Source organism: Chlamydotis macqueenii, chromosome Z (genome assembly GCF_036417535.1).
Source record: "Chlamydotis macqueenii isolate bChlMac1 chromosome Z, bChlMac1.mat, whole genome shotgun sequence".
In the NCBI taxonomy this organism is placed as follows: Eukaryota; Metazoa; Chordata; class Aves; order Otidiformes; family Otididae; genus Chlamydotis; species Chlamydotis macqueenii.
In genome coordinates, this window is record NC_141593.1 from 2,721,292 (window position 1) to 2,747,670 (window position 26,379).

The 26,379-nt window shown below is 45.0% G+C and overlaps 2 protein-coding genes across 2 annotated transcripts; one reads left to right on the forward strand and one right to left on the reverse strand.

Moving 5' to 3' along the window:
- Positions 1-2,926: 2,926 nt before the first annotated feature.
- HAUS1 (HAUS augmin like complex subunit 1) lies at positions 2,927-14,042 on the reverse strand. The gene is made up of 9 exons (XM_086770812.1): positions 13,992-14,042; positions 12,578-12,752; positions 11,844-11,979; positions 9,869-10,003; positions 8,805-8,928; positions 7,931-7,996; positions 6,200-6,271; positions 4,256-4,303; positions 2,927-3,226 (listed from the first exon to the last, which is right to left on the reverse strand). Exons 1-9 carry the CDS (start codon positions 14,010-14,012, stop codon positions 3,143-3,145), a joined length of 861 nt encoding a protein of 286 aa, XP_086626938.1. The 5' UTR covers positions 14,013-14,042; the 3' UTR covers positions 2,927-3,142.
- A 1,484-nt stretch (positions 14,043-15,526) lies between these two features.
- ATP5F1A (ATP synthase F1 subunit alpha) lies at positions 15,527-23,378 on the forward strand. The gene is made up of 12 exons (XM_086770317.1): positions 15,527-15,684; positions 16,733-16,811; positions 18,132-18,301; positions 19,075-19,248; positions 19,329-19,495; positions 19,640-19,788; positions 20,742-20,893; positions 21,024-21,248; positions 21,356-21,463; positions 21,992-22,136; positions 22,346-22,496; positions 23,167-23,378. Exons 1-12 carry the CDS (start codon positions 15,625-15,627, stop codon positions 23,246-23,248), a joined length of 1,662 nt encoding a protein of 553 aa, XP_086626443.1. The 5' UTR covers positions 15,527-15,624; the 3' UTR covers positions 23,249-23,378.
- Positions 23,379-26,379: the final 3,001 nt, after the last annotated feature.

A 26,379-nucleotide genomic window follows, 5' to 3' on the forward strand; every position in this document is an offset into this window, starting at 1 on the left:
AAGCATGCACATCTTTTGCATTTTGTCTGTAAAACCAAGTGATATCCAGCTCAGCCCGGCTCCAGCTCCAGCCCCACAGCGTCCCACTCTGTGTGAAGCTGTCCCCGAGCTGTGGGAGCCCCACGTGAAGTTCCCAGCAAGCACAACTGCTCTCAGCTTGCAGGTGTTGAGTAGACAGATGTCTCTGAAAATCAGACTGGGAGTTCAAAGCAGAGCAGCTGATGTAACCTGAAGTGAGGCTGAAGCAACAGAGCCCTCTCCAGTCATCTGTGTCATTCTCAGTTGGGTAATTATTTCATAATGTACAACAGCTGAGTGGTCCAGCTGCCAACCTTCTGCACCCCTCCTCACCACCCGCTGTGACCTCCGTGGAAACACTCAACAGCTGCCAGGGCAGAGGATGAAGCCCGAAAATCAAACACTTTCCTCAGCTGAGCATTCAGGCTGGCGCACTCCTGTCTTGGCAGGACCTCTGCAAGGCATTCCTGTACTGCCCCAAAACACCAACAGCGTGGGAGGACATCGCTCGCCCTGCAAAGCACTCCGCCCACGCAAACGCAAAACTGAAGACCTGAGAAATCTCACCCACAAGTCCACTCACGGCATAAATCCCGTTTGTTTGACTTTCCTCATTTCCATGAGAAGCTGAACTGGCAGACCTGACAACTGGCCGCTGATTTATGTTGCATGTGCTGCAGATGGCTCAGCTGTGGCACACACTCAAATGCAGCTGCTGGGTATTTTTTCCTCCGTGCGTTTGCAATGCTAGGAAGCAACACGTGGCTATTTTTCCGAGTCCAGCCCTGCCACTGCCTGTATTCGGGCTCTTTGCCAAGGAATGGGAGACAGCGCAGGCTGTGAGGCAGCAGCAGCCGGGGAGCGGTGCAGCTGCCCCGCGGGCGCACGGGGAGGACACTCCCCGAGTTTCGCAACTGGTGCAGTGTTATGTGATGAAGTGGTGCTAAGGGAGTGCCACAGTCCCGGGAGGTCCACCCATGCCTTGAGTCATGGTTACACTGTGCAATAAAAAGCCTCCAGCTAACGTTAGCTGGGTAAGGCTTGAGGCTCTCATTGAAAATCCGGGCTGGTAGCATCCTCAAGCCCTCACCTAATCAGTCTTCCTATCCCAAAGCACGATCAACGCTCCCACGCATTATAAACACTTAGGCAAAGCATTTCTGATCTGCTCTTAAAAGCTTCCAGTGATTAAGATTCCTTAATTGTCAGGCCATGACCTCCAGTGCCTTACAATGCCTTCTTGTTAAATCATTCTCTGCTGTCTACCCAGCTATAGTCTGATGCCTTTCAGAACTACGATTTCTTTCCCCTTCCACAACAGGAAAAATCAGATTATGCTCTTGCTCTTTCCAGATTGAAAGAGTACACTCTTGCCCTCTTTCAGAGCTTTTTTTGGTTGGGTTTTTTTTTTTTTTTGGTAAGCAGCAGCTGTACCTGTAGCAATCCCTGCACTGCTATGCCTGCTCTAGATTTCACATGTTATTTCTGTGAACCTTAGCTGGTTTAGCCCCCACGTACAAAAGATGGCTTTTCAACTCCCTCTTGCCATTTCTAGCCCAGAAGGAACTGAAGACAAATAGCCATGAAACTAAAGCAACTAACCCTTTCCTAACGTCTTGATTGGAAAACCTGAAACTAAACAGCAACTCCCTCTGGTGTACAGAAGATGAGGCTGAAGATTCCCATCAGCAGTGGCTCTCTGAACATCCTTGAATTCTGTCCCATCATGGTGAAAGAAACTAGGTGAAGAAGGTCACAAGGTGAGGAGGCTGTGGCACTTCACCGACACTAGTGTCATTCTGAGCTTGCAGCTTCTTAGAAATCAGAGATATGCCCTCCGTATAATCAGATACGGATCTCATGATCCTATTGCTTCAAGGGAGGACATGAAGCAATACAATCTGTCTTCATCACGATCACTGAAATCAATTTCTGCAGTGAAGTAACAGCTCCTGGGGACAGGCACACCATGCTAAATCATTACCACAATCTTCTGCAACTCTAATTGCAAACAGATGTAGCTATAAATTGTCACTGAGAGCACCACTGTTATTTGTCTGGACATTGCCCGGTACAAACGGGCCCTACCTAGTCCATGCTTGATGTCCTCAGGTGCTGCCAACTATTTCCACGTTTTGATTTTTCTCCATCCACAGGAGACTTGCAGATTTTTGGCTTTAGTACAAAACAACTTTTAAAAGCTGGGGTGGTGGTGGCTTGGAAATAAGAGGAAGGCCCTGGGGACCATTTTGGAAGATGAGGTAGAATTGGAAAGGACAATCTAGCTTCAAAATGGTCACAACTCACAGTGGTTCTGCAAAAATATCCATGTATTTTCAGAAACAGAAAGGTCATACTAGAAAGTACTTTTTTTTGTTGTTGTTTTTAAAGCTATCACTTCACTATCCATAAAGCTATTTATCTACTTTCATTTGCTTAGCTCTATGTAAGGAGAAATAAAAGCGACTCACTCAATAGTAGACTGGTATCTCTCAAATCCTTGTACATGGGCTTCCATTTTCTCAGATGACAAAGAAACAACAGAATTTTAGGAGGTCGATACTGCTACATCTCATCTCTTACCTGTAAGCAGTAGTTGGCCAGTGAAGCCAGTACTACAACGCATGTAAAACAAGTCAGAGCTCAACCTGTTTCCACAAAGGCAGACCGCCATCACACACACAAGAAAAACCCCTTTGTGGGCTCAAATGCTGCACAATCCAGCAGGGAAAAAGCACAATCCAGAGCCTGGATGGGGAAAAGGAAGAAAACCAGACTCCCTGATCAGTTAAAATCTAAGGGCTATTGGTCAACCACATCCTGACAGGGACATCTCCAGGTGACAGTGCCATCCTGAGGTCAGTTACAGGTGTGAATCACACGGAAAAAGAACTCAAAGAAAACAGTTAGTTTGGAGGTTATTTTTATGAAAAATAGGTGATTTTTGCAAATGCAAGGCTACATGAAGCTGTAAAATGAGCACACTTGCTGAAAGGTCACAAATGTGCCATCCAACAGCAAGAAGAGTAAGGCAGAAAGCTGTAGAAGTACAGTAAGAAGTCCAAACTATGTTACTAGTGCAAATAAATAGACAATTGAAGGGAAATCTTCCATGCAGGCCACTTCAGGTGAACTTGAATTTGCTGGGCTCTGGCATCTCAAGAGTCAGCATGTCAATCTCTTTTGAGAACTCTACCTCCAAGGCGTTCTAGTGTGAAAGAAAACCAAGAGGAATCAGTGACCACAAAACAGTTTTCTGACATACTTGTTAGACAAACATATCCACAATGATCAAACCTTGGGATATTATTAGCACTGGTTAACTTTCCAGTATTGAACTGGAAATGGCAGTAGTCTCTGTAGACAACTAGAGAGAAATCTCCAAATGAAGGGCTAAATGAGCTCAGTTGCCTTTATACTGTTGCCCCAATGTGGCATTAGACACCTTCAAGCTGCACAGATACGCTCCCGAGGTGAGTATTCTGACCTGATAGAAGCCTCAGGCTGGTAAAGAGAGCTTGTATTTCTGAATTAAAAACAAGTGGCTTACCAACCTGAGCAGGCCCATCTGAAAACGCACAAAATATTCTCAAATAGCTGTGATTTTTGATCACAGTTTACGGTTTGTCATGGAATACCCTGTGATTTATTTATGAGCAAGCAGACAGAAGCCCCAAGAAATAAAGACACGCTTTATGCTCAAATGTGGCCCAGCTCGCTCAGGAAAGCTACGTATGAACTTCCCAAACAGCTGTATATGAATGTTTCCCAACAACCATACCTGCAGCTTACACAGGCATGGATGAAATGGGCATTATGTTTTATAGGGGAAGGTCCCCATTGCAGTCTACAAGGCAGCTGTTAAATAAAATACGGGCCCTAGAGCCCTCAGCATCCAGAAGCAGCAAGGAAGGTTGTGAGACCAATAAGCTGCAACACAACTGAGTGAATAAACATTCTGACAGATGAAGCAGAAAAAAACTCCACAGGGATATAGATACCTAATCCCTACTGATACCACTACACCCAATTGCCTTTGTAGCTTAGATATCATTCCTCCACCAGTTCATCCTACCAGCATGCATGGCTTCTGCCTTACCAGAGCAATATTTCCCTCTAGAGATCTTTAAGACTACAACCCAAGGTAAATAAACCCACAACCAATTAATATATAGAACTTGTTTGGGAACAACAGCACTCGTTTAAATATCTGTGAAAGATAAAAATAACCTCTTACCAGTTCTCGTTTTACTTCTTCAATCTTCACTAGTGCAAGGGAAGGATTCTGATGAGAGAAAAAGAGCAGAAAAATCAATATTTCAACTGGAAATACAGAGTCCCTGCATTCTGGCAAGAGTCTAATGATATGCCGCAGGGGAATTCAGGGATAATGAAATCAGTTGTGTGTACACCCTTCACGTGCCAAAGGTACTGACATTAAAAGCCCAGTAGCAGTTTGGGTTGGGCAGTCATGTATTTTTCAGAAGTATGATATAGCCTAAACTCTTAAAAAAAAAACAAAAACAAAAACCAAACCCGACCCATTTTTAGCAATTTTCCAAACCTACCAATTGAGGAACTGGATTTTAAACATATCTGTGCATGAATTTTCCAAAGCACAATAAGCTTGCAAGGATAAACCTTCTTCCCTCCTGCCTGCAGCAGAAAGGAGGCACCAAGGCTCCTCCTGTCTCCACTGACAGCAAGATGGGAGGGAGCTGGGAATTGGAGAACCTAATCCAATTTGAATGTCCTGTTTAGCTTGAAGAAAGGAGGCAGCTGCCTCTTGGAGTAAAATGGATTTAAAAGAGAAGCAGTCCCATCCTCTTCTTTCATCCCTTTCTTCTAGGAGGGAGACAACGGTAGTTGTACAGGGAAGATGTACTGAGAGGCAGGAACTCAATGGAGAGGCTAAGGAGGTGAAAAGTGTGGCCCAGCACACAGTTCCCTAGTTCATAATCCAAGAGGCGTGATTAATCGCAGAGTTTCTATGTGATTTTGGACAAGTCTGTGTCTCTGGAACTCTGTGTCCCATTTATAAGAACTGGAATAAAATCTTTTTCACCTCTTACACAGAGGGTCTGAGGTTAGCTCTGTTATAGGTTGTAGGGTGCTCAGATGAGGAGGTAACAGGGTACCCATATTGTATTACCCATATGTGTTACCCATATCAGGTAACTAAAATACAAAATTGTAAAACAGTCACAATTGTATTTAATAAAACCAAGCCCCATTCAACTATTCACTCCACTTTTTGCTGCTTCTCCCCTGAATGACAAATATAAAAGTCCTTAAGACTTATCTGTAAAAACAACAGCGATCTTCCAAAGGAGACTGGAAATACTTGGGTTTAGTAGTCCAATATCACAGGTGGGAGCGTACAGAGATCACACAACCTCAAGGCCTACTGTTTCATGGACTAAAGCCCTGTTTACTCATAATTTCTTTAAGCCACTATAAAGTTGCTCACAAAATTACCCTTAACTGAAACAGTCTTTTGTAACAAGTGTTCTTCTAATTTGAAAAGAGTAAAATATTTTTTGTAAAAACATGCTTGCCACAGCACTCTGATAGTAACTCCTAGCACAGTGACTAGTAGTAACAATAGCCAAAATATAAAATGAAGAAGAAATACACAGATAGCAGCTTTCAAAACTGCAATTCAGTCAGCTAAATGAGAAACCTGTGATTTCAGAGAGCTGTGTGCCCAGCTTCCTCAGAAGATGATGGAGCAGCCAGTACTCACACAAGCTAGAATACTGTTTAGGGGACAATGCCTACATTTGGCTATTTCTTCATAATTGTTAGAATCTTGCTCAGAGCTCCAAACTCTGCACAATGTGCTGTGTCCACCATATAGACAGTGTGATGAGATGTATAGCTAATATATTGGTAAATCTAAAAAAAAAAAGAAAGTTATACTAAGGAATTCTATTTTCTTCCACATTTCTTTGTCTAATTTCTAGCTACATAACAGTTTGCCTGGTAAGCATACATAATTTCTTGGCTTTGATTAATAAACAGATACCCTTCTGTTTAAGTAAAGTCTTCTGTTTACATTATAGACCTGTAGGAGATCCACCTGTCCACGCAAACCATTACAACAATATCCTTTGCATTCTTAAGTCCATTAAAATTAATCTGATGGCAAATACAATAGAACAGTGGAAAAAATAATTACAGGAGTTAAATCTAGGTAGGACTCCAGTTTCTTCTTCAAAGGCACAGTTTCTTCCTGCAGTTGAGCAAGTTCCTGTGAACAGAGCAAAGCGGATTATATTCTTTAGTCTTACTTGTAGAAGTGATGTACATCAGTGAAATAGATCCACAGTTATCTACAGCATTTCAGAATTTACAGATTTTGGTAAAAGCTCTCACGATCCTTCGAAGAAACCATGGGAAACTAAAGATCTGACGTAGATCTAAGATTAACAAAGATCTTAGATGAACTAAGATTCAGTTACCTGTGAGTAAAACCCAGGTCCTTTTTTTACACAGTTATCAGTTAATTTTTCTTTGTTCTGAAGACATCTCCAGATGCCTTTTCTTACACTATAACCACCTGATCTCATCTCCCTGAAAGGAGAGGGGATTTCAAAGGAGAATCCACAAGACAGAGGACTTTCACTGTCAACCTCACTGTAAGCCAGAGAGAGAACTGAGCCTGAACAAAGTGGACACATTCTCATGCCTATGGCTTCTGTGTAGAAACAGCTTTGCACATGCAGCAGCAAGAAGACTTGCACTGCTTTGCTTATTCTCTTAGAAGGGGAAAGAACTTCTCTTTTGGGCTCAAAACTGGGCGCTTTTCGCAGTCCTCAAATAACAAGTTTTCAAATAATCAACAAAGTAAAAAAAAAATGCACTCTGAAGAGGAAGTAATTTTTGCTGCCCAATTCACCGAGCTTTTGGCAAAGCAGCTACAGAAATGTCAGGGAGTCAAACTTATGCTGAGCCCTTATGCTCAGGTTCTAGAAGATGACAAGTCTAGAAAATTGCCTGTGACTTTTTGTATGTAAAATTCCTACAGAAGTTATTTTTGGTTAGTACTCTTCTGAAACGCTGTGCAATGTAAACATTGCCACCCAGCGCTGCTTCAGGAGAATGACAACAAAAATCAGGAAACCTATTTTCATTGTTCAATCTCACTAACACGCAGGAAAAGCTAGCAAAAGAAATGGGGAGAAAGACTAAGTTCTTGTTACAGCAATAGGAAATATTAAAGTGTGGTGAGTGAAGACAGACCACCACAAATACATATTACATATGTACAAATGCTCCAGCACAGTGCAGGAGAATTTGTAGCTAGTAACTCAAGAAATCTGCCTTTTCCTTTAACAAGTTATCCTTCTAGGCTTACAATAGAGCCATCTAGTAATAGCAATACACAGGCAGCCACCTAACAGGACATAGTCCACAGAATATCCACTCTGTTTATAACACAGACCACAGAGAGGAGGCATATCACAGGCTGCCAATTTTCCTTCAGTGGCAGGGAATTTATTCCATGGCAATTCTCTAGTAGGCTATATTCCCAATTACAGATAGAAGCAGAAGGCGAAGAGAGGGAAAAACAAAAGGCAACAACAACAAAAAAAAAAGATTCCAATTTTTCCCCTCAATCGGTCTAGAAGGAAAGCTTCTTCCCAACTACAAAAGAAGCCCACATCTAACCCTGAAGAAATAGTACCACTTCAGCACCCGTAGATACTTTTCAGTTTCTAGGAGAGTCAAACCCATCCAACATAGCCCAGTTCAGAGGTATTCATCTACAGGATTTTCACTTATGCTTATTTTTACCATTAATGTTTGTTAAAGTAACAAAACACCAAACTGTATTTCCTGAAACCACTCAACAAACAAGCCTGGTCTGTACCACCATACAACATCCATGTTGGACCAAAAGTCCTACCTCAGACAGGCTCACGAGTGCCTCGTGTGTCAGCGACTCATCCAACCCCGTGGCAGCAAGCTGCTCCTACAAAGAGGAAAGAGCTCATTCATAACTCACCATAAAATATAACAGAGGGGAGAAAGATTTTACTATTTCCTTGGGTTTTAATCTAAACAGGAAAGAAGAATGCAGTTTGTCAACAACAGAAATGTGTACTATTTGAAACACAGCTGTAGCTGGTATATGAAACCATTTGCTACTGAAATTTATATAAAGAATAAGAAGCTTTTCCAGGAAACTACTGGGAGAAGAGGACAGGGCAAGACTGGGAAGAGGCTTCTCAGTAAAATGTCATCAACTCTAATACCACATTTTCCATCTCATATTTGTCAAGGTATTGGACAGCATCCAGTTGTTAAATAATGCATTCACATGCCCTTCATCATGTAGGAAAGGTGAAGGAGGAGACAGTACAACTTCTGCCTTGTGTATTCAGTCATTCATTAATTTAAAAAAATGCCTATATTCAGAATTTTGACACACAGTTTACCCCAGTGAATCAGCTGCTCTACTGGCAGCTCTACTGGCAGCTGTCTGTATACTGTCCTATGACAGTACCTCACAAGAAGCACAAGGTAGTCCGAGCTGACACAGTTCTCAGTGAAAGAGGAGAAAGTGTCCTTGAGTTTATCATAGGATGTCCTGGGGAGTGACCATGAATACAGCAGGAACAACTGAAGTGTAGTAACATGTTGTCCTGTTAGCTCAAGAGTCCTCAGTCCTGGAGTTTAGGAAGCTCCAGGAATGTCTCTGTATCTGCAATTCTGGGCCTGACCAACCATGACTGTGCCATCCCGTCACAACATCTTGTTAGAAAATTTATTCCATCTACCTCAGCAGCCTTGATCCTGATTTTCAAATCCCCAGATTTGTCTTTCAGGAACTTCAAGTTCCGGGCTCGGCTGTCACCTTTGGCCTTTTCTAGTTCTAGAAGTTCCTCTGTTTTTTTAAGATCCCTTAAAAAAATACAAAAAGAAACACTTTTACATTCAAAGAGATACCAGTATACAAATACTGCTTAATTACCTAAGCTAAATCCTGTAATACAACCAACATGAGAAGGGAGAGAATGGAGAAAAACTTGCATTTCCCTGTGTGATTTCCCAGTGGAACCATCTACAGCTGTTACATCCAGAGTCCCAAAGGCCAGGGAAAAAAAGTCCAAGAGGAAAGCCACCTCATCAAAGCAGTCTTCTGCATAACACCCTAATTCAGTTTGAGACCTGTTACACAAACTGAACTTAATATCACAGAGCGGGGCCTCTTGTGGCAAACCTACACAAAGCACACAGGTCTGGTCTCTTTGCTACAAGCAGCACCACAATTACTGCTTTAAAAGACAAAACACATAAAATAATTAGTCTGGAAGGGAGCTGTGGAGATCATCTGGGCCAATCCTCACTCAAGGCAGGGGTTGATCCTGCTGTCCTTGGCAAAGTACTTCAGATTACATCCGCCAGGGAACGGACTTAACACTGTTGGTTTTTTTTGTTATGTCTCTGACTTTATGGTTAAAGGAAATTCTTATCTGGGAAGAATTTTTGTTTTGTGTGGCTCCTTCACTCTGACTACAAAGTCCAAGTTAAATGCAGTAAGAAAGTCAGGTTTGCTTTCAACCCCAGCTGAAAGCAACCGGGGGAAGATGCCAGCCCATATCTGAAAACGGCTTGTAGACTGTTTTCAGTTTAAAATAATGGGTTTGACGGTACCCCAAATCTCTTTTGATCACTGAAGGTGTCCACAGCAGACAGCTTTTGATAGATACTTCCAAATATTGTGAATTGTGTCTAAACCCTGGCAATTCAGTTATTCTTGTTAGTTACCACAGCCCATGGTCCACATTGCAGAGATCAGCAGTACCGCTTACATCTTTCCCTTTTCTCATCCACTACTCACTCCTCCAACTGCTTTTCCAGCATCAGCGCTGCAGTTAGTTTGTTCCTAATGTCGGTCAGTTCCAGTTCCATTTCTCTGTTTTTTGATTCTGTTGCATACAGCTCTGAAGTCATATCATTGATGGCACAGAAGAAGCTGGTGAAGACAGATTCATTGAGAATGCTCAGGAGTCAGCTTTCTGAAACTCGGAATTATCATTATTTTCTACACACTTTACACAAATGACTTGCTTTTGTTCTCATAGTAAGGCTGGAGAGGTGGGCTCGTGCCAACCTCATGGAGCTCAACCAGGCCAAGTGCAAGGTCCTGCACCTGGGTCATGGCAATCCCAGGCACAAATCCAGGCTGGGCGGGGAATGGATTGAGAGCAGCCCTGAGGAGAAGGACTTGGGAGTGCTGGTGGATGAGAAGCCCAACATGAGCCAGCAATGCGCCCTTGCGGCCCAGAAGGCCAACCGCATCCTGGGCTGCATCAAGAGGAGCGTGGCCAGCAGGTCGAGGGAGGTGATTCTGCCCCTCTGCTCTGCCCTGGTGAGACCCCACCTGGAGTACTGTGTCCAGTTCTGGAGCCCCCAGCACAAGAAGGACATGGACCAGTTGGAGAAGGTCCAGAGGAGGCCACGAAGATGCTAAAAAGGCTGGAGCACCTCTCTTATGAGGCCAGGCTGAGAGAGCTGGGGCTGTTCAGCCTGGAGAAGAGGAGGCTCCAGGGAGACCTGATAGCGGTCTTCCAGTACCTCAAGGGGGCCTACAAGAAAGATGGGGAAAGGCTGTTTAGTAGGGCCTGTTGCAATAGGACGAGGGGTAATGGTTTTAAAATAGAGGGGGGTAGATTTAGATTAGGAATTAGGAAAAATTTTTTTACGATGCGAGTTATAGAACACTGGAACAGGTTGCCCAGAAAGCTGGTGGAAGCCCCATCCCTGGAAACGTTCAAGGCCAGGCTGGATGAGGCTCTGAGCAACCTGATCTGGTTGGGGATGTCCCTGCTCCTTGCAGGGGGGTTGGACTAGATGACCTTTGAAGGTCCCTTCCAACCCTAACCATTCTATGATTCTATGATTCTCTATGTCAGGTAACTGCCAGCTATTTTAGAGGAGGAAAGTAAAATAAGTCACTAAGGGTATTTGCTTCCCTTAACTAACAAAGATTTAATGTGGAAGGGGAAATCAGTCTCAGTAGGAGGAAGTGAAAAAGACCTTGCACTCTAGTGAATATAACCACTGGGTTTGACATGATCAGATGCTCCACTCCTGGCTTGCCAAATCGCCTGAGAGAAACTGTATTCACTCTCTGAAAATGCACATCCCCGAGACACACCCAGCAGTATTTCAGTCTCTTTTTCCCAAACGGTTCAAAGCTGCTCGCCCCTCCAGCTCAGAAAAGCTGTAAGAGCCAAGCCCCCGTACAGTACACAAAAATTGGATTCCAAGGCAGATTTTGTCCCTCCCTTAGTGCTAGTGCTCAGCACAAACCTGCTGTGTTATGGGTCAAAGCCAGGCTAGGGAGAGGGGCCCAGGAATAGCAGACTAACAGCTGCTGTTTCTCTGTGGCAGAGCTAAGGAAGTCCCCCTACATTAACTAAGGACAGGTAGGAGAGGAGCTGACACACAGACCAGTTACAGCTCCTCAGTCTTTGCTTATGCAGTTTGAGACCTGCTCTAGCTTGTGCTACCTGGCATGACAGTCTGAGCGGCAGCATCCTGCAGCCACTGACCACAAAAGCCAGGGCAAAAGGGGGACTGAACTGTGGCCGAGGCACTTCTCAGACTTCAGAGGCTTCTTTTGCTGGAGTAATCAGGAGTTAGAGCTTTGTGCTTAGTTCCTGTGTCCTCTAAAGCTACCCAAGGGGTGCAAAAGAAGCTGGACAAGTAAGATTCCTGATGTGAAAGTCAAGTTTGAAACTGCTGAATCAAAAACACAGAGGGAAACAGCACAAAGCACCACCCCCCCAATGCACAGTGGGAACAATTACCTGGTAAGAGAAGTGTCCTTTGTTTCAAGTGTCATTGCGCTGTTTACCAGGACATTGAGGTAGCTGATGCCTTCACTGGACAGACTGGATAGAGAAAGACCCAGGCTTTCGGTCAGAATGCCCTGTAGATAGCCAGCTGGAAAACAAATACAACCCCAAACAGTCATTTTTTTTTTAATATTACTGTTCTTTTAAGGCCTAGATGGGAATCTATCTTCCAACGCGTTAAAAATGTATTATGGTTCCCTGCACCAATCATTTGCTCCAAAAAAAACCCCCACCACATTATCAAACACTCACTCTAGGCAGCTCGAGCATAACTTAATCACCTCACTGTTGTTTCAGATTCCTCAAGTGCTTTCCTTAACAGTGGATTAGCACCAGCTCAGACTCTTAAACCAGCTGTAGAGTTGCTTCCTTGTCTATCCAGCCAATATTTCAGTGCTGTGCTACTCAGCCCAGCAGGCTAGGAGGTTTTAGCAATTAATCTGCTCGTCCGTATTTACAGTCTGCTCAAGGTGGCTTAAAAAATTGCTCTTGACCAACCCTATGTCACCGTAAATTCTGCTGAAAAGAAGGGTCGAGATGTATTGTAGTAAAAGGTGTACCAGAACAAAAGCTGAGTTCATTCTAATTATACGTATTTTTATTTCAGATTTAAACAAAAGACAATCTTCAGGGTCACTGAGGAAAACTAATTTTGATGGAACTGAGGAATGGAGTTTCAAACTCACTTTCTGCTTCATATTCTGCTGCCTTCTGCTTCATGTCCTCTATTAGCAAAGAAACATCCCTGTCTCTGGCTTCATTGCATTCTGCAAGCTCATACAAGATATCAACTGTCCTTGCATTCACTTCGTACTGTGGAATAGGTTGATTCCCATATATTTTATTTAGCCATAAAGTAACCTGCAAGGAAAAAAAAAATAAAATAAATTTTTTTTTTTAAAAAAAGAGTAAACGGTCAAGTGAAACAACAGAAAATAGCTCACAGATGTGAGAAATGTGAAGTGCTGCAAGCCCCACGTTCCTGAAGAGTAACTCCTACTACCACAGTTGAGGCATGGGTGGAAAAAGGGGAGAGAGTTTCCTTTATCTCTTCTTCAAACATCCTCTGTAGCTTAGAAAACCATTTCCTTTTTAATCCCCTTCATGGACACCTGCTTATCTCCAGGTGATAAAATTTTATCTTTTTATTCACATGATCAGTTTGCTACAGACCCATTAATGGTCCAAGAAATGTTAAACAGGTGTTTAGGCAGCTGGTGAAAATTGCACTAAAGCACTGTGAGATAGAAGTGCCCAAACCATTATAACTGGGAATAGTCTCTACGGACCAACAGGAGAGAAAGAGTTACTAGAGTGTGCAGGCAAAGAGCCCTGCAGAGCACAGCTTCTACCACTGAAAAGATCAGAAATGGGGGAGATCAACCCAGTGCTCTCAGGAGGCATGGAAAGATTAGATTATTACTGATAATAATTGAGGACTTGGAGGACTGAGGAAACACAAGTTTTTGTCTAAGGCTATCTAAGCAACCTGATGATGGAAAAATATCCCAGCCTTATAACTTAAAAAGACATTTATTTCTAGCATGTCCTTTTTTGCTTCCACTATACCAGCTACATACACTGCATGCAGTAAACATTCCCTGAACTACACTGGGAAGAAAACCATCAAGCCCTAAGAAGCAAACATGTTATATGTAGATTAAAACTCTAATACTGCAAGAAAGCCAAGTTCGTGAACAAAGGATGAATTACATCTTTCTGCCACTCTCAAAGATTTGAAATGCAAAAACTTCAGGCACCCAAACGTCTCCACAAACAAGCATCTTAAACCTGCTGTGAGCTTACAATTCAAGGTCAGTGAGCTCAGGCTGTTATATAGTGGGTGGCAGAAGATGAAATAGGTGAACATAGACTTCACTGCTGCAAAACCCGCCCAGCGACCACGTCCTGCCTGTCCCCCAACGCTTCAAAGAGGCAGGAAAACGCAGCCGCCCTGCCCGGCGGCCCCTCCTAGGCCCTGGGCCAGCGGGGAGCAGCCCCCGGCCGGGTGAGGGGCAGCCGGGCCCTGCTCAAGGCGGCTCCAGGACGGAGCCACCTCCACAAATCCCGCACCCGGAGAGCCCCCGGCCCGACCGTTACCCGCTTCAGCTTCGCCTCCATGGCGGCCGCCTCCACCTCGACTCTCCCGCCTTCGGCCCGGCCGCGCCTGCGCGCAGCCTCCGCGCCGCGGTGCCCGATGGGACTTGTAGTTTGGTGGGAAGGGGTGGTGTATGGGGTGTGAGGAGCGGAGGGCGTGGGGCTCAGCCAGCCTCCTACTTTTAAATTATTGAAACACATAAAATAGTAATAATAATAATAATAATAATAATAATAATAATAATAATAATAATAATAATAATAATAATAAAGCAGTTCAATTCACTATCTGCAGCAAGCATTTTTACCAAAGTGGATTGAAATGCTCTGAACGTTTGGAAATAATCTGCTTTTCCCCTATATCAATATTACATAACAAGTGAAATAATACGAGGACATTTTGGTTTTTTTTGACGGGACTATATGTTTCATGTATATCATAACACAAATCACAAATAAAGGCATATAAAGCCTTTCGTTAAAAAGGCGTTAATCCTGTTTTTAAGTTAAAGGGTAAAAATTGAAATTTGAATAGCTTGTTTATCGCTGCTTGCATAAATTCATATAAAAGCTGTGCTTCTTATTAGAAAATACACCTCAAAAGCACATCTTCTCAGTCAAACCCTTTAAACTGGGACGAGAGGAAATGGCCTCAAGTTGTGGCAGGGGAGGTTTAGATTATCAGAAGAAATTTTGTTACTGCAAGAGTGGTCAGGCACTGGAACAGGCTGCCCAGGGCAGTGGTGGAGGCGCCATTCCTGGAGGTGTTCAAAGAACGTGTAGATGTGGCACTTTGGGACGTGGTTTAGTGGACATGGTGGTGTTGGGTTGATGCTTGGACTGGATGATCTTGGAGAGCTTTTCCAACCTTACAGATTCTATGAAACAGCTATCAAGGAACAACCTTTCTTTAGCAATATAGAAAAAGTGCAAACGCACAAGACTTAAATGGACTATTTAAATCAATGTGTTGTTTTTTTTTTTTTTCCCCAGCAGTTTTACAGAATTTGAAGCGATTACTGAAATAATCAGTGTAAGAAGCATTGCTGAAGCATCACGTTTGGTCCAACACATGCCCAAACGGTTGAGGATTTTACACTTAACCTTTTCAATTCCCCGAAAGGTCTGCTAGGATCTGTGCTTTACTGACCTCTCCGGATGACACTGTGCCTGCCTGAGTTTTGCCACTTTCGCCTCGGCAGACTAAATCCACCTCTGACGGCACCTGCGGGGTCAGTTTTCAGACATTACCTACAAATTGGGTGAAAAATTTAAGGCCCCCACTGTCCTCACCCCCTGCAGGCCTCTGCCCACCCCCCTGCCCCGCCTCTTCCGCCCGCCGAGGGCCATTTCAAGGGCATCTGGCGCAACGGGGTGTTTTTCTAAGACCCCCACTTCGTGATTTTTAAATACTTTTTTTTTAACATTTTCATACATTTTTGTATATATATCTCTCAGAGGCGCGGGGCGGCCGGCAGCGGCGGCGGCGGGGGGAACACTTCCGGCCCACGCCCCGCCCTCTCGCCGCCAAAAGGGGCGGAGCGCGGCGCCGCCATTTTGTGGAGAGGGAGCGGGGCCGGCAGCAGCCTCGCGTCTGCTTCAGTCTCGTCCAGAGGAGCCGCCGCCTGCCGCCGCCATGCTCTCCGCCCGTGTGGCTGCCGCCCTCGCCCGCTCCCTGCCGCGGCAGGCCGGCCTGGTGAGCGCTTCCTCTCCTCCCCGGGGCGAGCGGGGTGCGGGGGAGGAGGGGGGGCGGCCGCCATCTTGGGGGCCGCGGTGACATTGAGGGGCTGCGGCCTCCCGCTCTGGGGAGCCTAGGGCCGTGTGTCTGTGGAGGGCGCTCAGCTCAGCGCTGGGTGACAGCGGGGCCACCTGCGCTGCTGAGGAGCGGGGATCCGTTCATCTGGGACGTGTGTCGGGGAGTGTTGGGGACGGCGTGTCCTTGCCCGGGGATGCGGGTTGGCACTGCTGGGGTTCACGTTAATACCTGAAAGGTGCTAGATCCCAATCAGGGTCAGGGATTTGACCTGCGAGGCATGTCCAGGTGGCATTTTTTTTTTTTTTTTGTCTCCACGTTTTTATGGAGAGAGCGAGGATGCAGAGATCTGTCAGGGTCTGTGTCCAGCCAGTGTCCCCTGTGAAGGTGAACGGAGGAGAGGCCTGCTCAGTCTTTCAGAGAAATAGCATTAACATTGCATGGGACTGCACTGGGAGCTTTGCTTGGCGTGTAGGATTATGATAATATTTTAATGCATTTATTATCACAGGGTCTTGGGGTTTTTTTTTCCTATCGTATTCCAGCCATGCTTCAGAAGTCCAGCACTTAGATTTTTCTTATAAAGGACAACCGTTAGAAGACACAGTCTTCTTTCTTCTTTGTGTAGTACCATAAAGGATGCACTGATTTCTTGTGCCCTAAGCTTTTGATATTCAGGGGAAAGGTGGCAAACGAGAGGAGGTGTTGCTTTGGAAGCTGCTGCGGTGCTGTGATGGTGACACCAGTGCAATGCAGCAAAATGCAGCTGAGTAATTTAGAGCGATCTCCTTTACGATCTGTCCTTGCTCAGTAGTGCTGGACTTGGTTCTGTAACTACAACTTGTGAGTGGAGTGCTGTGGAGCATAACTCAAAACTGAGACATATTAGATATGTAAGATCATGATCAGAAATTTCAGTGTATTATCTCTTAACATTTTTTTTTAATGATTGAGGGAATCTCACCGTTACTGAAACAATTACCTATTTTAGATTTCCAGAAACACCCTGGGTGCAGCGTTTGTTGCTACAAGAAACATCCATGCCTCCAAAACATGTTTTCAGAAAACTGGTGAGTCTGAGATCTTTACGTAACAGTGTGGTTTAAGAACTTGTTCTATCAGACAAAAAGGAATTTGAATATGGAGTGCGTGTCAGTTGACAAAACACTTCGGGACATTTATGTACTGAGAGTGTTTAGCAGTGAACTGTTACACAGTCACATCCAGGAGACTTCCCTTTAATAACTTTCAAATCATGCCCGAACCAAAGGAGTAGTCACATGTCAGCTGGCTGACACAGCTCACCCGCTTCATGAGGATTCTATTCTCTTGCAGAATTATCTGAAAAAAATGCCTAAAATTCCGGTGTCCTATTTTGTTTGTAACAGTATGAAGGAAAGGATAACTTTCCCAGGCCTGCCTGGGTTTGACCTTGTGTCCTTGAGTACAACTTTTTTGCTGCCAGCATCTTGGTATTTAGAGAAGACAGTGGTGCTGCATAGCTGTATTTTTGGTAGTGGTTCACGTGTGATATTTGAAGTGGTTTAGGGTAACTAAAGGTATTATTAGGAAACAGCAGTTTAACAGTGCTATTTACTGTTTCCTAACTGAGGAGGTAAAAAGTTGTTGGAAGTACACTGCCAAACAGATTTGAGGAGGATGGAGAATACATTTTTATAGCTTATGTTGAACATCTTGCTCCGTAGATGTATTTAATTCCTTTAAATATATTTGGATCTTGGATTACAAGTCAGTTGACAGGGTATTTATATGCCTCCAGTCTAAGTAAATGCTCTGCAAGTGGAGCTAGCATGCCTGTTCTTTCTGTGCTAAGTCTAACCTATTTAATCTAATTGCTTTCTTGGGGCAGAGATTGCTAATAGTGTAAAACATACTGAAGGAAATTGATAACTAAACAGCCATCAGTGTTTTGACTGAAGCTGAGGTTGAAGCTGTGAATACAGAAGCATGTTGTGACAGGATGAGGGATACCGGTTTCAAAACAGAGGGAGGTAGATTTAGGTTAGACCTTAAGAAAAAAAATTTTTACATTGAGGGTTGTAGAACACTGTCCCAGGTTGCCCAGAGAGGTGGTGGATGCCCCATCCCTGGAAATGTTCAAGGCCAAGTTGGGTGAGGCTCTGAGCAACCTGAGAGATGTCCCTACTCCTTGCAGGGGGGTTGGACTGGATGACCTTTGAAGGTCCCTTCCAACCCTAACCATTCTGTGATTCTATGATTTACCTTAAGCATTGTAAGGAAGAGTGCTGCTTGCTAGGTCTTGTGGCATACCTGAGAAAGGGTATCTTGGCTTGTAAATTCAAGACAAGCTTACTGAATTCATACTGTGTCTTGATGCGCTAAATCTGTTTTGAAACTTCTCTTTCCAGGTACTGCCGAGGTATCCTCTATTCTTGAGGAACGTATTTTGGGAGCTGACACCTCTGCTGAACTTGAGGAGACTGGCCGTGTGCTCTCAATTGGTGACGGTATTGCCCGTGTGTACGGCCTAAGAAATGTCCAAGCAGAAGAAATGGTTGAATTCTCTTCTGGACTGAAGGTAAGCTTTCAATACAGCAGTTTGTTTAGCCTAGAAATGTAAATACTTTTTGAAGGAGAATCTGAGACTATGCTTGGAGTTACCCATACGGACCTTTTACAGACTTTATTGCAACTTGAATAGTAACTAGTTGAAATAATACTACAAAAAGCAACTATTCTTTGTATTTGAGTACCAATATGTGGTTCTTGGCCAACATTTGAGCTTTATTTGTCTTCATCTAGGAAGTATTAAGAATGAATCTGGCATTGGATTTTCTTTGCTTTCAGGCTGACTTTTCTGTTTACTGTTGGATAATAGCCTCTGTGCTGTTTGGCTTCTTACAGTCTGAAGAGTAGACTGTAGAGTTAAAAAGCTCACTGTTCTGAGAGTACTGCAACGTCTTTGCCAATATTTTTAATGACCTAATCCGCCTTAGGCCAAGAAGAAGCCAGTGGTTTTTCTTTGTCCAGTTCCTAGGCAGGCGAGAAATGTTGCATTTGAACCCTGCTTATCCTTTCTGTTCTTTTCAGAGGTAAATGACTTAATGCTAGACTGCTGCAAGTGTAATTAATTATGTAGTAAGCTGAAAGCTTAGACAGATTCTCTCACCAGTACAGAAGAACATACACACATTGTACATAAAAGCAGAACATCGACTATTGTTACAAAAAATATTGAAATAGATTATGTTGGATGTTCTACACTGTAGAATAATCATATTGGTGTTGAATTATCAAAATTTTGAACATGTTGGCATGGGTTTTCTCAGGATAATGTGATCTTTGTCCTAGGGTATGTCCTTGAATTTGGAGCCCGACAATGTTGGTGTTGTCGTGTTTGGTAATGACAGACTGATCAAGGAAGGGGATGTTGTGAAGAGGACTGGTGCCATTGTGGATGTCCCAGTTGGGGAAGAGCTGCTGGGCCGTGTTGTAGATGCCCTGGGCAATCCAATTGATGGGAAGGTAAGTGTGACTAGGTGTTTACTACCTCTGCTTGTGTCTGTGTGATACAGACTGCCACAGGTTGTTTCCTTTCTTCAAAGGGTCCTATTACGTCTAAGACACGTAGAAGAGTTGGCTTAAAGGCCCCTGGGATCATTCCCAGAATCTCTGTGCGTGAACCTATGCAGACCGGTATTAAGGCTGTGGACAGCTTGGTGCCCATTGGTCGTGGCCAGCGTGAGCTGATCATTGGTGACAGGCAGACCGGGTAAGTTAAATGCCCAAGCTAAAAATGTTTCGTTCAACAGAGCCGTGAGTACAGCATATGCCGAGGTACAAGGCTGAACGCAGAACTGTGTTGAGGCTGGGAGAACTGTAGGCAGCCTAACTTACCGAGCTCTGTGTTACACAGGAAAACTTCAATTGCAATTGACACAATAATCAACCAGAAACGATTTAATGATGGAACAGATGAGAAAAAGAAGCTGTACTGTATCTATGTTGCAATTGGCCAGAAGAGATCTACTGTTGCTCAGCTGGTGAAGAGGCTCACTGATGCAGGTACAGATGTTTTTAAGATGGCTCAGCCTGGCGACTAGTGACATCCTGTTCTCGTTATAATGCTGAATCCCACTATCACCTCCTAGCTGCGAGTACAGACAGGATTCTTTTATTAAATGAGTGAACTACTTCCTTTGGCGGACGAGAGATTTTTTTAGTTATCTAGGGAAAAAAAACCTCAGTTTTGCTGCTTCAGCTTAGAAGACAAGTACGAGGCCCCAAAACTGCTGAATTGCTTCTGGAAAAGTCAAGCCTATGGTTTTGGGTTTTTTCCAGCAGAGTTGAGAGCTTTCCTTTGGCAGTCAGGCAGGCCTGATGACAAGCTATGGCCTACAGGTATTTACGGACCTGACATTTGTTTTACATATGCGAGTCCACATGAGCGGCAGTTGCAAGTTTAGTGGAAACGCTTTACTGCCCAAACATACGGGATTAAATGATAGCTTCTTTTTGGAAGCAGTGATGTCAATGAGCAAGGCTGCATATGTAACAGAGTTTGCAAGAGATCGTGCACCTTACCTCTTTTCTGCTGGTCAAGCAGAGTCAAACCTAGCAGGAAACCCCCACACGTGTTTTAATGACAATAATTTTTTTGAGACTGTGAAACAAAGTGGGGTAGTATTGCCTTGCAGCAGCCAGGAAACCATGGACTGTCAGGCTGAGTTACTTCTAGAATCAAGGTGTATTTTAGTGAAAGTTTAAACCTTATTTTAAATGGGAAATAAGTCTGTGAGTGTTAGACGTTAGCTGCCATGAATTTGCTCTTGAAACTTCTTGAGTTAGTTGATCTAACGGATGTGTTAATCTAGTACGGTGGTCTGCGCTGTGACCACGTAGTGATGCTGCCTGGGCTTGCTTCAGCCACTGGTACTTCTCACGCGTGTTGTATTTGCTGATTACGAGCACAGTGAGGTCATATACTCACAGTGGTGTGTCTCTCCAATTCTTTCCAGATGCCATGAAGTATACTATTGTGGTGTCTGCCACGGCATCGGATGCAGCACCCCTTCAGTACCTGGCTCCCTATTCAGGCTGCTCCATGGGGGAATACTTCAGAGACAACGGAAAACACGCGTTAATCATCTATGATGACTTATCCAAACAGGTCAGGAAACATTGTTTATAGGCCTCATAGTCTGGCATTGGTGTTTGTAGCTGTAAGATCACCTCAGGTTTAGGAATTCAAAATTTTACATGAACTACTGACATCTGAAAGGTTGCTTTATTCCGCTCAGGCTGTTGCCTATCGTCAAATGTCTCTGCTGCTGCGTCGTCCACCTGGTCGTGAAGCCTACCCAGGTGATGTGTTCTACCTGCACTCCCGCCTGCTGGAGAGAGCAGCCAAAATGAATGATGCCTTCGGAGGTGGCTCTCTGACCGCCTTGCCTGTCATTGAAACTCAGGCTGGTGATGTGTCTGCTTACATTCCAACCAATGTCATCTCCATCACTGATGGACAGGTAGAACAACTTCTTCGCATGCCAGTACTTCTGTGTAACTTACTGGAAGGCCTCTGAGGAGGCTTCCAGGCTTCTGTCCAATGTAATGAAACCATTTTCTCCTACAGATCTTCTTGGAAACTGAGTTATTCTACAAAGGTATCCGTCCAGCCATCAATGTCGGTCTGTCTGTGTCCCGTGTGGGTTCTGCTGCTCAGACCAGGGCCATGAAGCAGGTGAGCATGAAACTGCTGCTTCTCTCACTGCAAATGAGCAGTGCGTGGGTTTTCCAACCCATTTCACTCTGAGACGGAGTGAAGCTTGGGATTCCGTAGTGTTAGCAAACTTTGAGGATCTCTTTGATGTTTCTATTGCCTGCTGAGAGAGGAGGGAGAAAGGAAAATAGTATTTGTGTAAAGATGTAGAACTGTTTAGTAACGCTGTGCTGAGCTGGGTACTGATCTAACTAGGAACAGAGAATGCTCTCTTAACCCTAGACTTCTTTTAATCCAGATATGGAATTAGAGATGTTTAATATCAAGGTCACCATTTTAGGGAGGAACGGTGTGCTCCTCTTAAAGGGGAAAGGAGGTAGTGGGATTTTTAGAAATGTGTATAATCGTTTATTAGAATCTTGAGATTCACTTGACTGGTATGCAAGGCAGAGCTGACTTGTGGCAGCTGTCAGCTGAAGATAACCTACAGACTACTAGACAGATCTAAAACGTGGTTAGACTCAGTCTGCCCTGTGTCTTGTGTTGTAGGTGGCAGGTACCATGAAGCTGGAATTGGCTCAGTATCGTGAAGTCGCTGCCTTTGCTCAGTTTGGGTCTGATCTGGATGCTGCCACACAGCAGCTGCTGAACCGCGGTGTACGTCTGACAGAGCTCCTCAAACAAGGACAGTATGGTGAGCGTCTTAGACGTAACCAGCCTGCGTTTCTCATTAGTCTCTTGTGCTAACGAGGCTGGCTTTTCTGGCAGTATTAAGACGTTCTGTGGACATGGTAAATGTGGGTTTATTTGAACCGTGTGCAGTTGATCCTCGGAAGAGGACTCTAGTACTGGTGTGTCCTGATGTAAGGGTTACCAGTGGCGTGAATGTTTTCTTTTCTGCAGTTCCCATGGCTATTGAGGAACAGGTTGCAGTCATCTATGCTGGTGTAAGAGGTCACTTGGACAAGCTGGAGCCCAGCAAAATCACTAAGTTTGAGAGTGCTTTCCTAGCTCATGTACTGAGCCAGCACCAGGCCCTCCTCTCCACGATTAGGTATGATGGTTTATCTTGCTTCTCCCGAAGGGTGTTGTGTTGACTTGATGGCTGGAGTGCAGGTAACAGTCACTGAACTACTACGTCAGGCCTTCAGCTGCCCATGCCAGAACTGGAGGTTAGGTCAGCCTTCCTGCTGTCCAGAGCTCAGCTTTGTGTCTCCAGTCTTTGCTTAGGAGAGCAGCTGATGCTTAAAATGAACCTACTGGAATACCCCTCCTCTTACTCTGATACTGAAATCACTTAATTTAGTCAGTTCATATTTTTTATAGCTTTAAGCTGCTCACTGCCTTCCATGCCGCTGCGTGGACTGTTGGGGATTATTTCCATCATCTGTCCTGTAAACTGGTCCTACCTCGTTTTGTCACCAGTCAGATCATGAACCTTCCGCCTCTCAGGCGTAGCTCTACAGAAGAGAGAGAGCCTTGTTGAACGACACACAGCTGTTTTGAAAGTGTTTCTTGACAAACTTTAGTTCTTAAACAGGACTTCTGTTTTTAGGGGAAGGACATTACGTTAGTTTCAGTGGCACAGGTTCACGTTTCAAACAGAAGTGTGTTAAGTCATCTGCTAATTTTATTAGAAATTGTAAGGTTCATTGTAAAGTGTTTTGCTGTGCCTTAGTCGGGCATTGACCTGTGTTAGAATTCTAACTGAACTCTTTCAACAGGACCGAAGGGAAGATCTCTGACCAGACAGAAGCTAAGTTGAAGGAAATAGTCACAAGTTTCCTGGCTACTTTCGAGGGATAAACTCTTAAAACTGTTCAGACACACCAGGCTGTTGTTGTGACCCCGTGCTCCAGCTCCATCAAAGACGTAGACGCATGTGCGACTTGAATGTACAGATCTCAATGAGAATAAACGTTTCCATGTAAAAAGGCTTGTATACTCTCTTCTAAATTATTGCTGCTTGAGCAACACGTGCCTTTAAAACCGCAGTTAAACTCTCCTGGACACGCGCTTGCTAAAGGAACCCTGAAAAATTAGGGAGCATCTTCATGGCTGAGTGGATCAAACTCCCCTTACGCAAACGGGTAGGGGTAGCAGCTGGATTCTGTGGCTGAGACTGCGTGACAGAGCTGGGGGTCACTCTGGCAGTTTTTATCCTTTTTGTTAGACAGCTGATGTTGGGGAAAGGCAGGCAACTGGGGAAGCAGTTCACGCTGTCTTGTCACGGGTGGTCACTCACTGGACCTCACCATGGTCTGTAGCTGCGGTAGCTGTGACCGTATTTCTTTGACTCGCTGTCTAACCCATTGTGGTGCCTGGCTTTCAGAAGATGGGTTCTTGTGGAACAGACTGTCCTCATGTCTCAGGACAGCTGCACGTTTAGAGTAGTAACGGCTGGAGATCTAAACGCCACCATCCTCTGCAGTTGACTCCAGTTCTGTCAATAAACCGCTATCGTTAATTGGGGGGGGGGGGGGGGAGGTTTATACCAGAACATCCATTTCATTTCCTGGCTTTTTCTGCATGCTATGTGAGGTCTCAGCATCAGAACTTCCATCTGGGATGTGGGAAAGTTCAGTTTAAAGTCGTTCCGCTTCGCATGGTGTGTTCAGCTTTACCTGGTACGCTGGAACTCGCTCCTTCATCCTGGGTGAGCCCCACGTACCTGTGATCAGGGGCTGTTCGCTCTGTCCCCAATTAATTTCCTTCCCAGGAGCATCCTGCCTCAGAGTTCAAACCTGGAACTGGAAACGCTTCATCTGAGCCTTCCATGCAGTTCCAGGCTAACGAGCTTCTCTAGTAACGGCTCCGGTGCTTTGAGAGTGTGACCTCTTGCTTCTGCACTACAGGAAAAAAAAAAAAACGCTTTTAAAAGTCTGGAAGTGCCAGACATCTGTCTGGGAAGAGCTTCCATGTTAGAATAGTGCTGTGCTTCCGGAGAAGGGCTTCCTGTGGAGTTCCTTCCATCTTTCACCATCTTGTTTCTTCTACATGCAGCTGCAGAACCAGTGGCTGGGAGGCTTAGAAAGCACCAAGCTCAGAGGTGTCTCAGTCCAAAATTGCACAGGGACTTATTTGTAACATAAATACTCCAGAGTTCTGATTTCTGCTGTGACAGGGCGGTGATAATTTCCTCACTAAAGCGTTGTGTGGTAAATACGTCCCCTCCAGTCCGGCAGAAGGACACAGGGATGGTTTTGAAGGTTCAGCTGCAAGTCCCGAGAGGTGCTGTGGGCTCCCCTGGCCGTGGGGGGGTGCTGGAAAGCTGAGAAATAGCCAGTGGTGGTGGTGACGTGGTTTGGTGCTGAGGGTTTGTGCCCTCTTCTGTTGGGTCAGTCTGGCTAAATCAGCTGAAGAGCTGATTCAGAAAATCACAGAAAAATCCCAGAAACGTGCAGTTTTCTGCATGGTGTCCTGTGGTATGTGACTGTCAGCGCTGCGGTAACACCCGGTCTCTGTGCAGGTGATGCCCAAACTGATGAGCCCTTCCAGTGCAGTCAGACCAGACGGAGAAAACCTGGAAATCTATTCCAGAATTCACGCTTGGGAGTTTTTTTGTGTGCCTGCAGGTGGGCAGGTTGCACCACAGCTGACCGATGTGTGGATGAGGTTGCTAAAACCTCTTCAAAGCTTTGACTGAAATGGAGATGTGACGCCACCTCTGCTGCCTGGTGGCCACGAACACTGAAAGAAAAATCCACGCAAACCTGGTTTTCTCCACATAAACCTCAGAAACGTTTGCCAAGTGGCAGCGGCCTCGGGCCACTCATTTAAGTAAGTGGAAAATGCCTTTTTTTACATTATTGGACTGTTTTAGCTGTCCTCATGTTAAAGCAGAGGCAGCAGGTGTGATTCAGGCTTTCCGGCACAGAGCGTCTTCTTTCATCTTTTTTGAGAACGGCTCTGAGGTCGCTGACCCAGTGTCTCATCTCGGGCTGTGTCCCCTAATCAACTAAGGATGAGATCGTGAAACCTTCCTAAAATACTCCGGCAACCTCTAGCTGAGCCAGGTGGGGGAAGGCGCAGCAGGTCACAGGGACAGGGCTGTGCAGCTACCGGCCGTGATTCTCGCCCTCCGCTCCGTGTTTCCGTATGAGCTTGGAACGCGGATCCGTGTGCAATTGACACAGGAACAGCAGGTGGCTTTTCCAAGACTCCTTTATCAAGGAACAGAGAAAATGTTGAGTACAAAATTGTATGAGCCAACCACTTTATTCCATAAATGTGACAGCCTAAGTGAGCCTTTCTTGAGCTTGCCCTCCTAGGCAGCGTGGCTGCGTGGAGGTTCTCCCCTTGAGCTGGGACGCCCCTCAAGGTCGTGTAACGCTGTAGCAGGATAACTTGGATTTAGCCTTGGTAACTTTGCCTGCTGAACTGATGCTAGCGCAACATTACAGGAACTCTGCATGTGAAACCCCCGCTGACCGAGTCTGAAACTAAGTTTGGATCCGGCCGCATCTAGACTGCTCTCTGAGGAGTTTAGAGAGCGAGGGCGTCCATTCTGAACTTCGTGACTCAACGGGAGGGCTCTCCCTACTCTCTGCGTCTTCGGTCCCTCTCTCCGTGAATCATTTTAACTTCAGTGTAACTCCGTTTTCCTTGTTATGCTTTTCCACACAGTAATTAATAGAGTGAACCTTGCCACAGAACTTTTACAACATCACATTAAACCCACTTTTGCTGACGCTTTTGACAGTGGTTCTTCAGCCACCTCAATCTCTCATTCGCCACAAAATCTCAAGCCCCCTGCAGCACCGCACCCTGGTCCCCCAACCTATGGAGACCTAGCAGCGCCCAGCCAAGATCCACGCAGCAAATGGGGTGGATGTAGGCAGCGTGCTGTTTGGGGTGGGGACACTGCGCTGTGGGGTGGGACCGGCTGGGTGGGGCGGGGCGGGACGGGACAAGGCAGCTCCCAGAGCAGCGGTGGT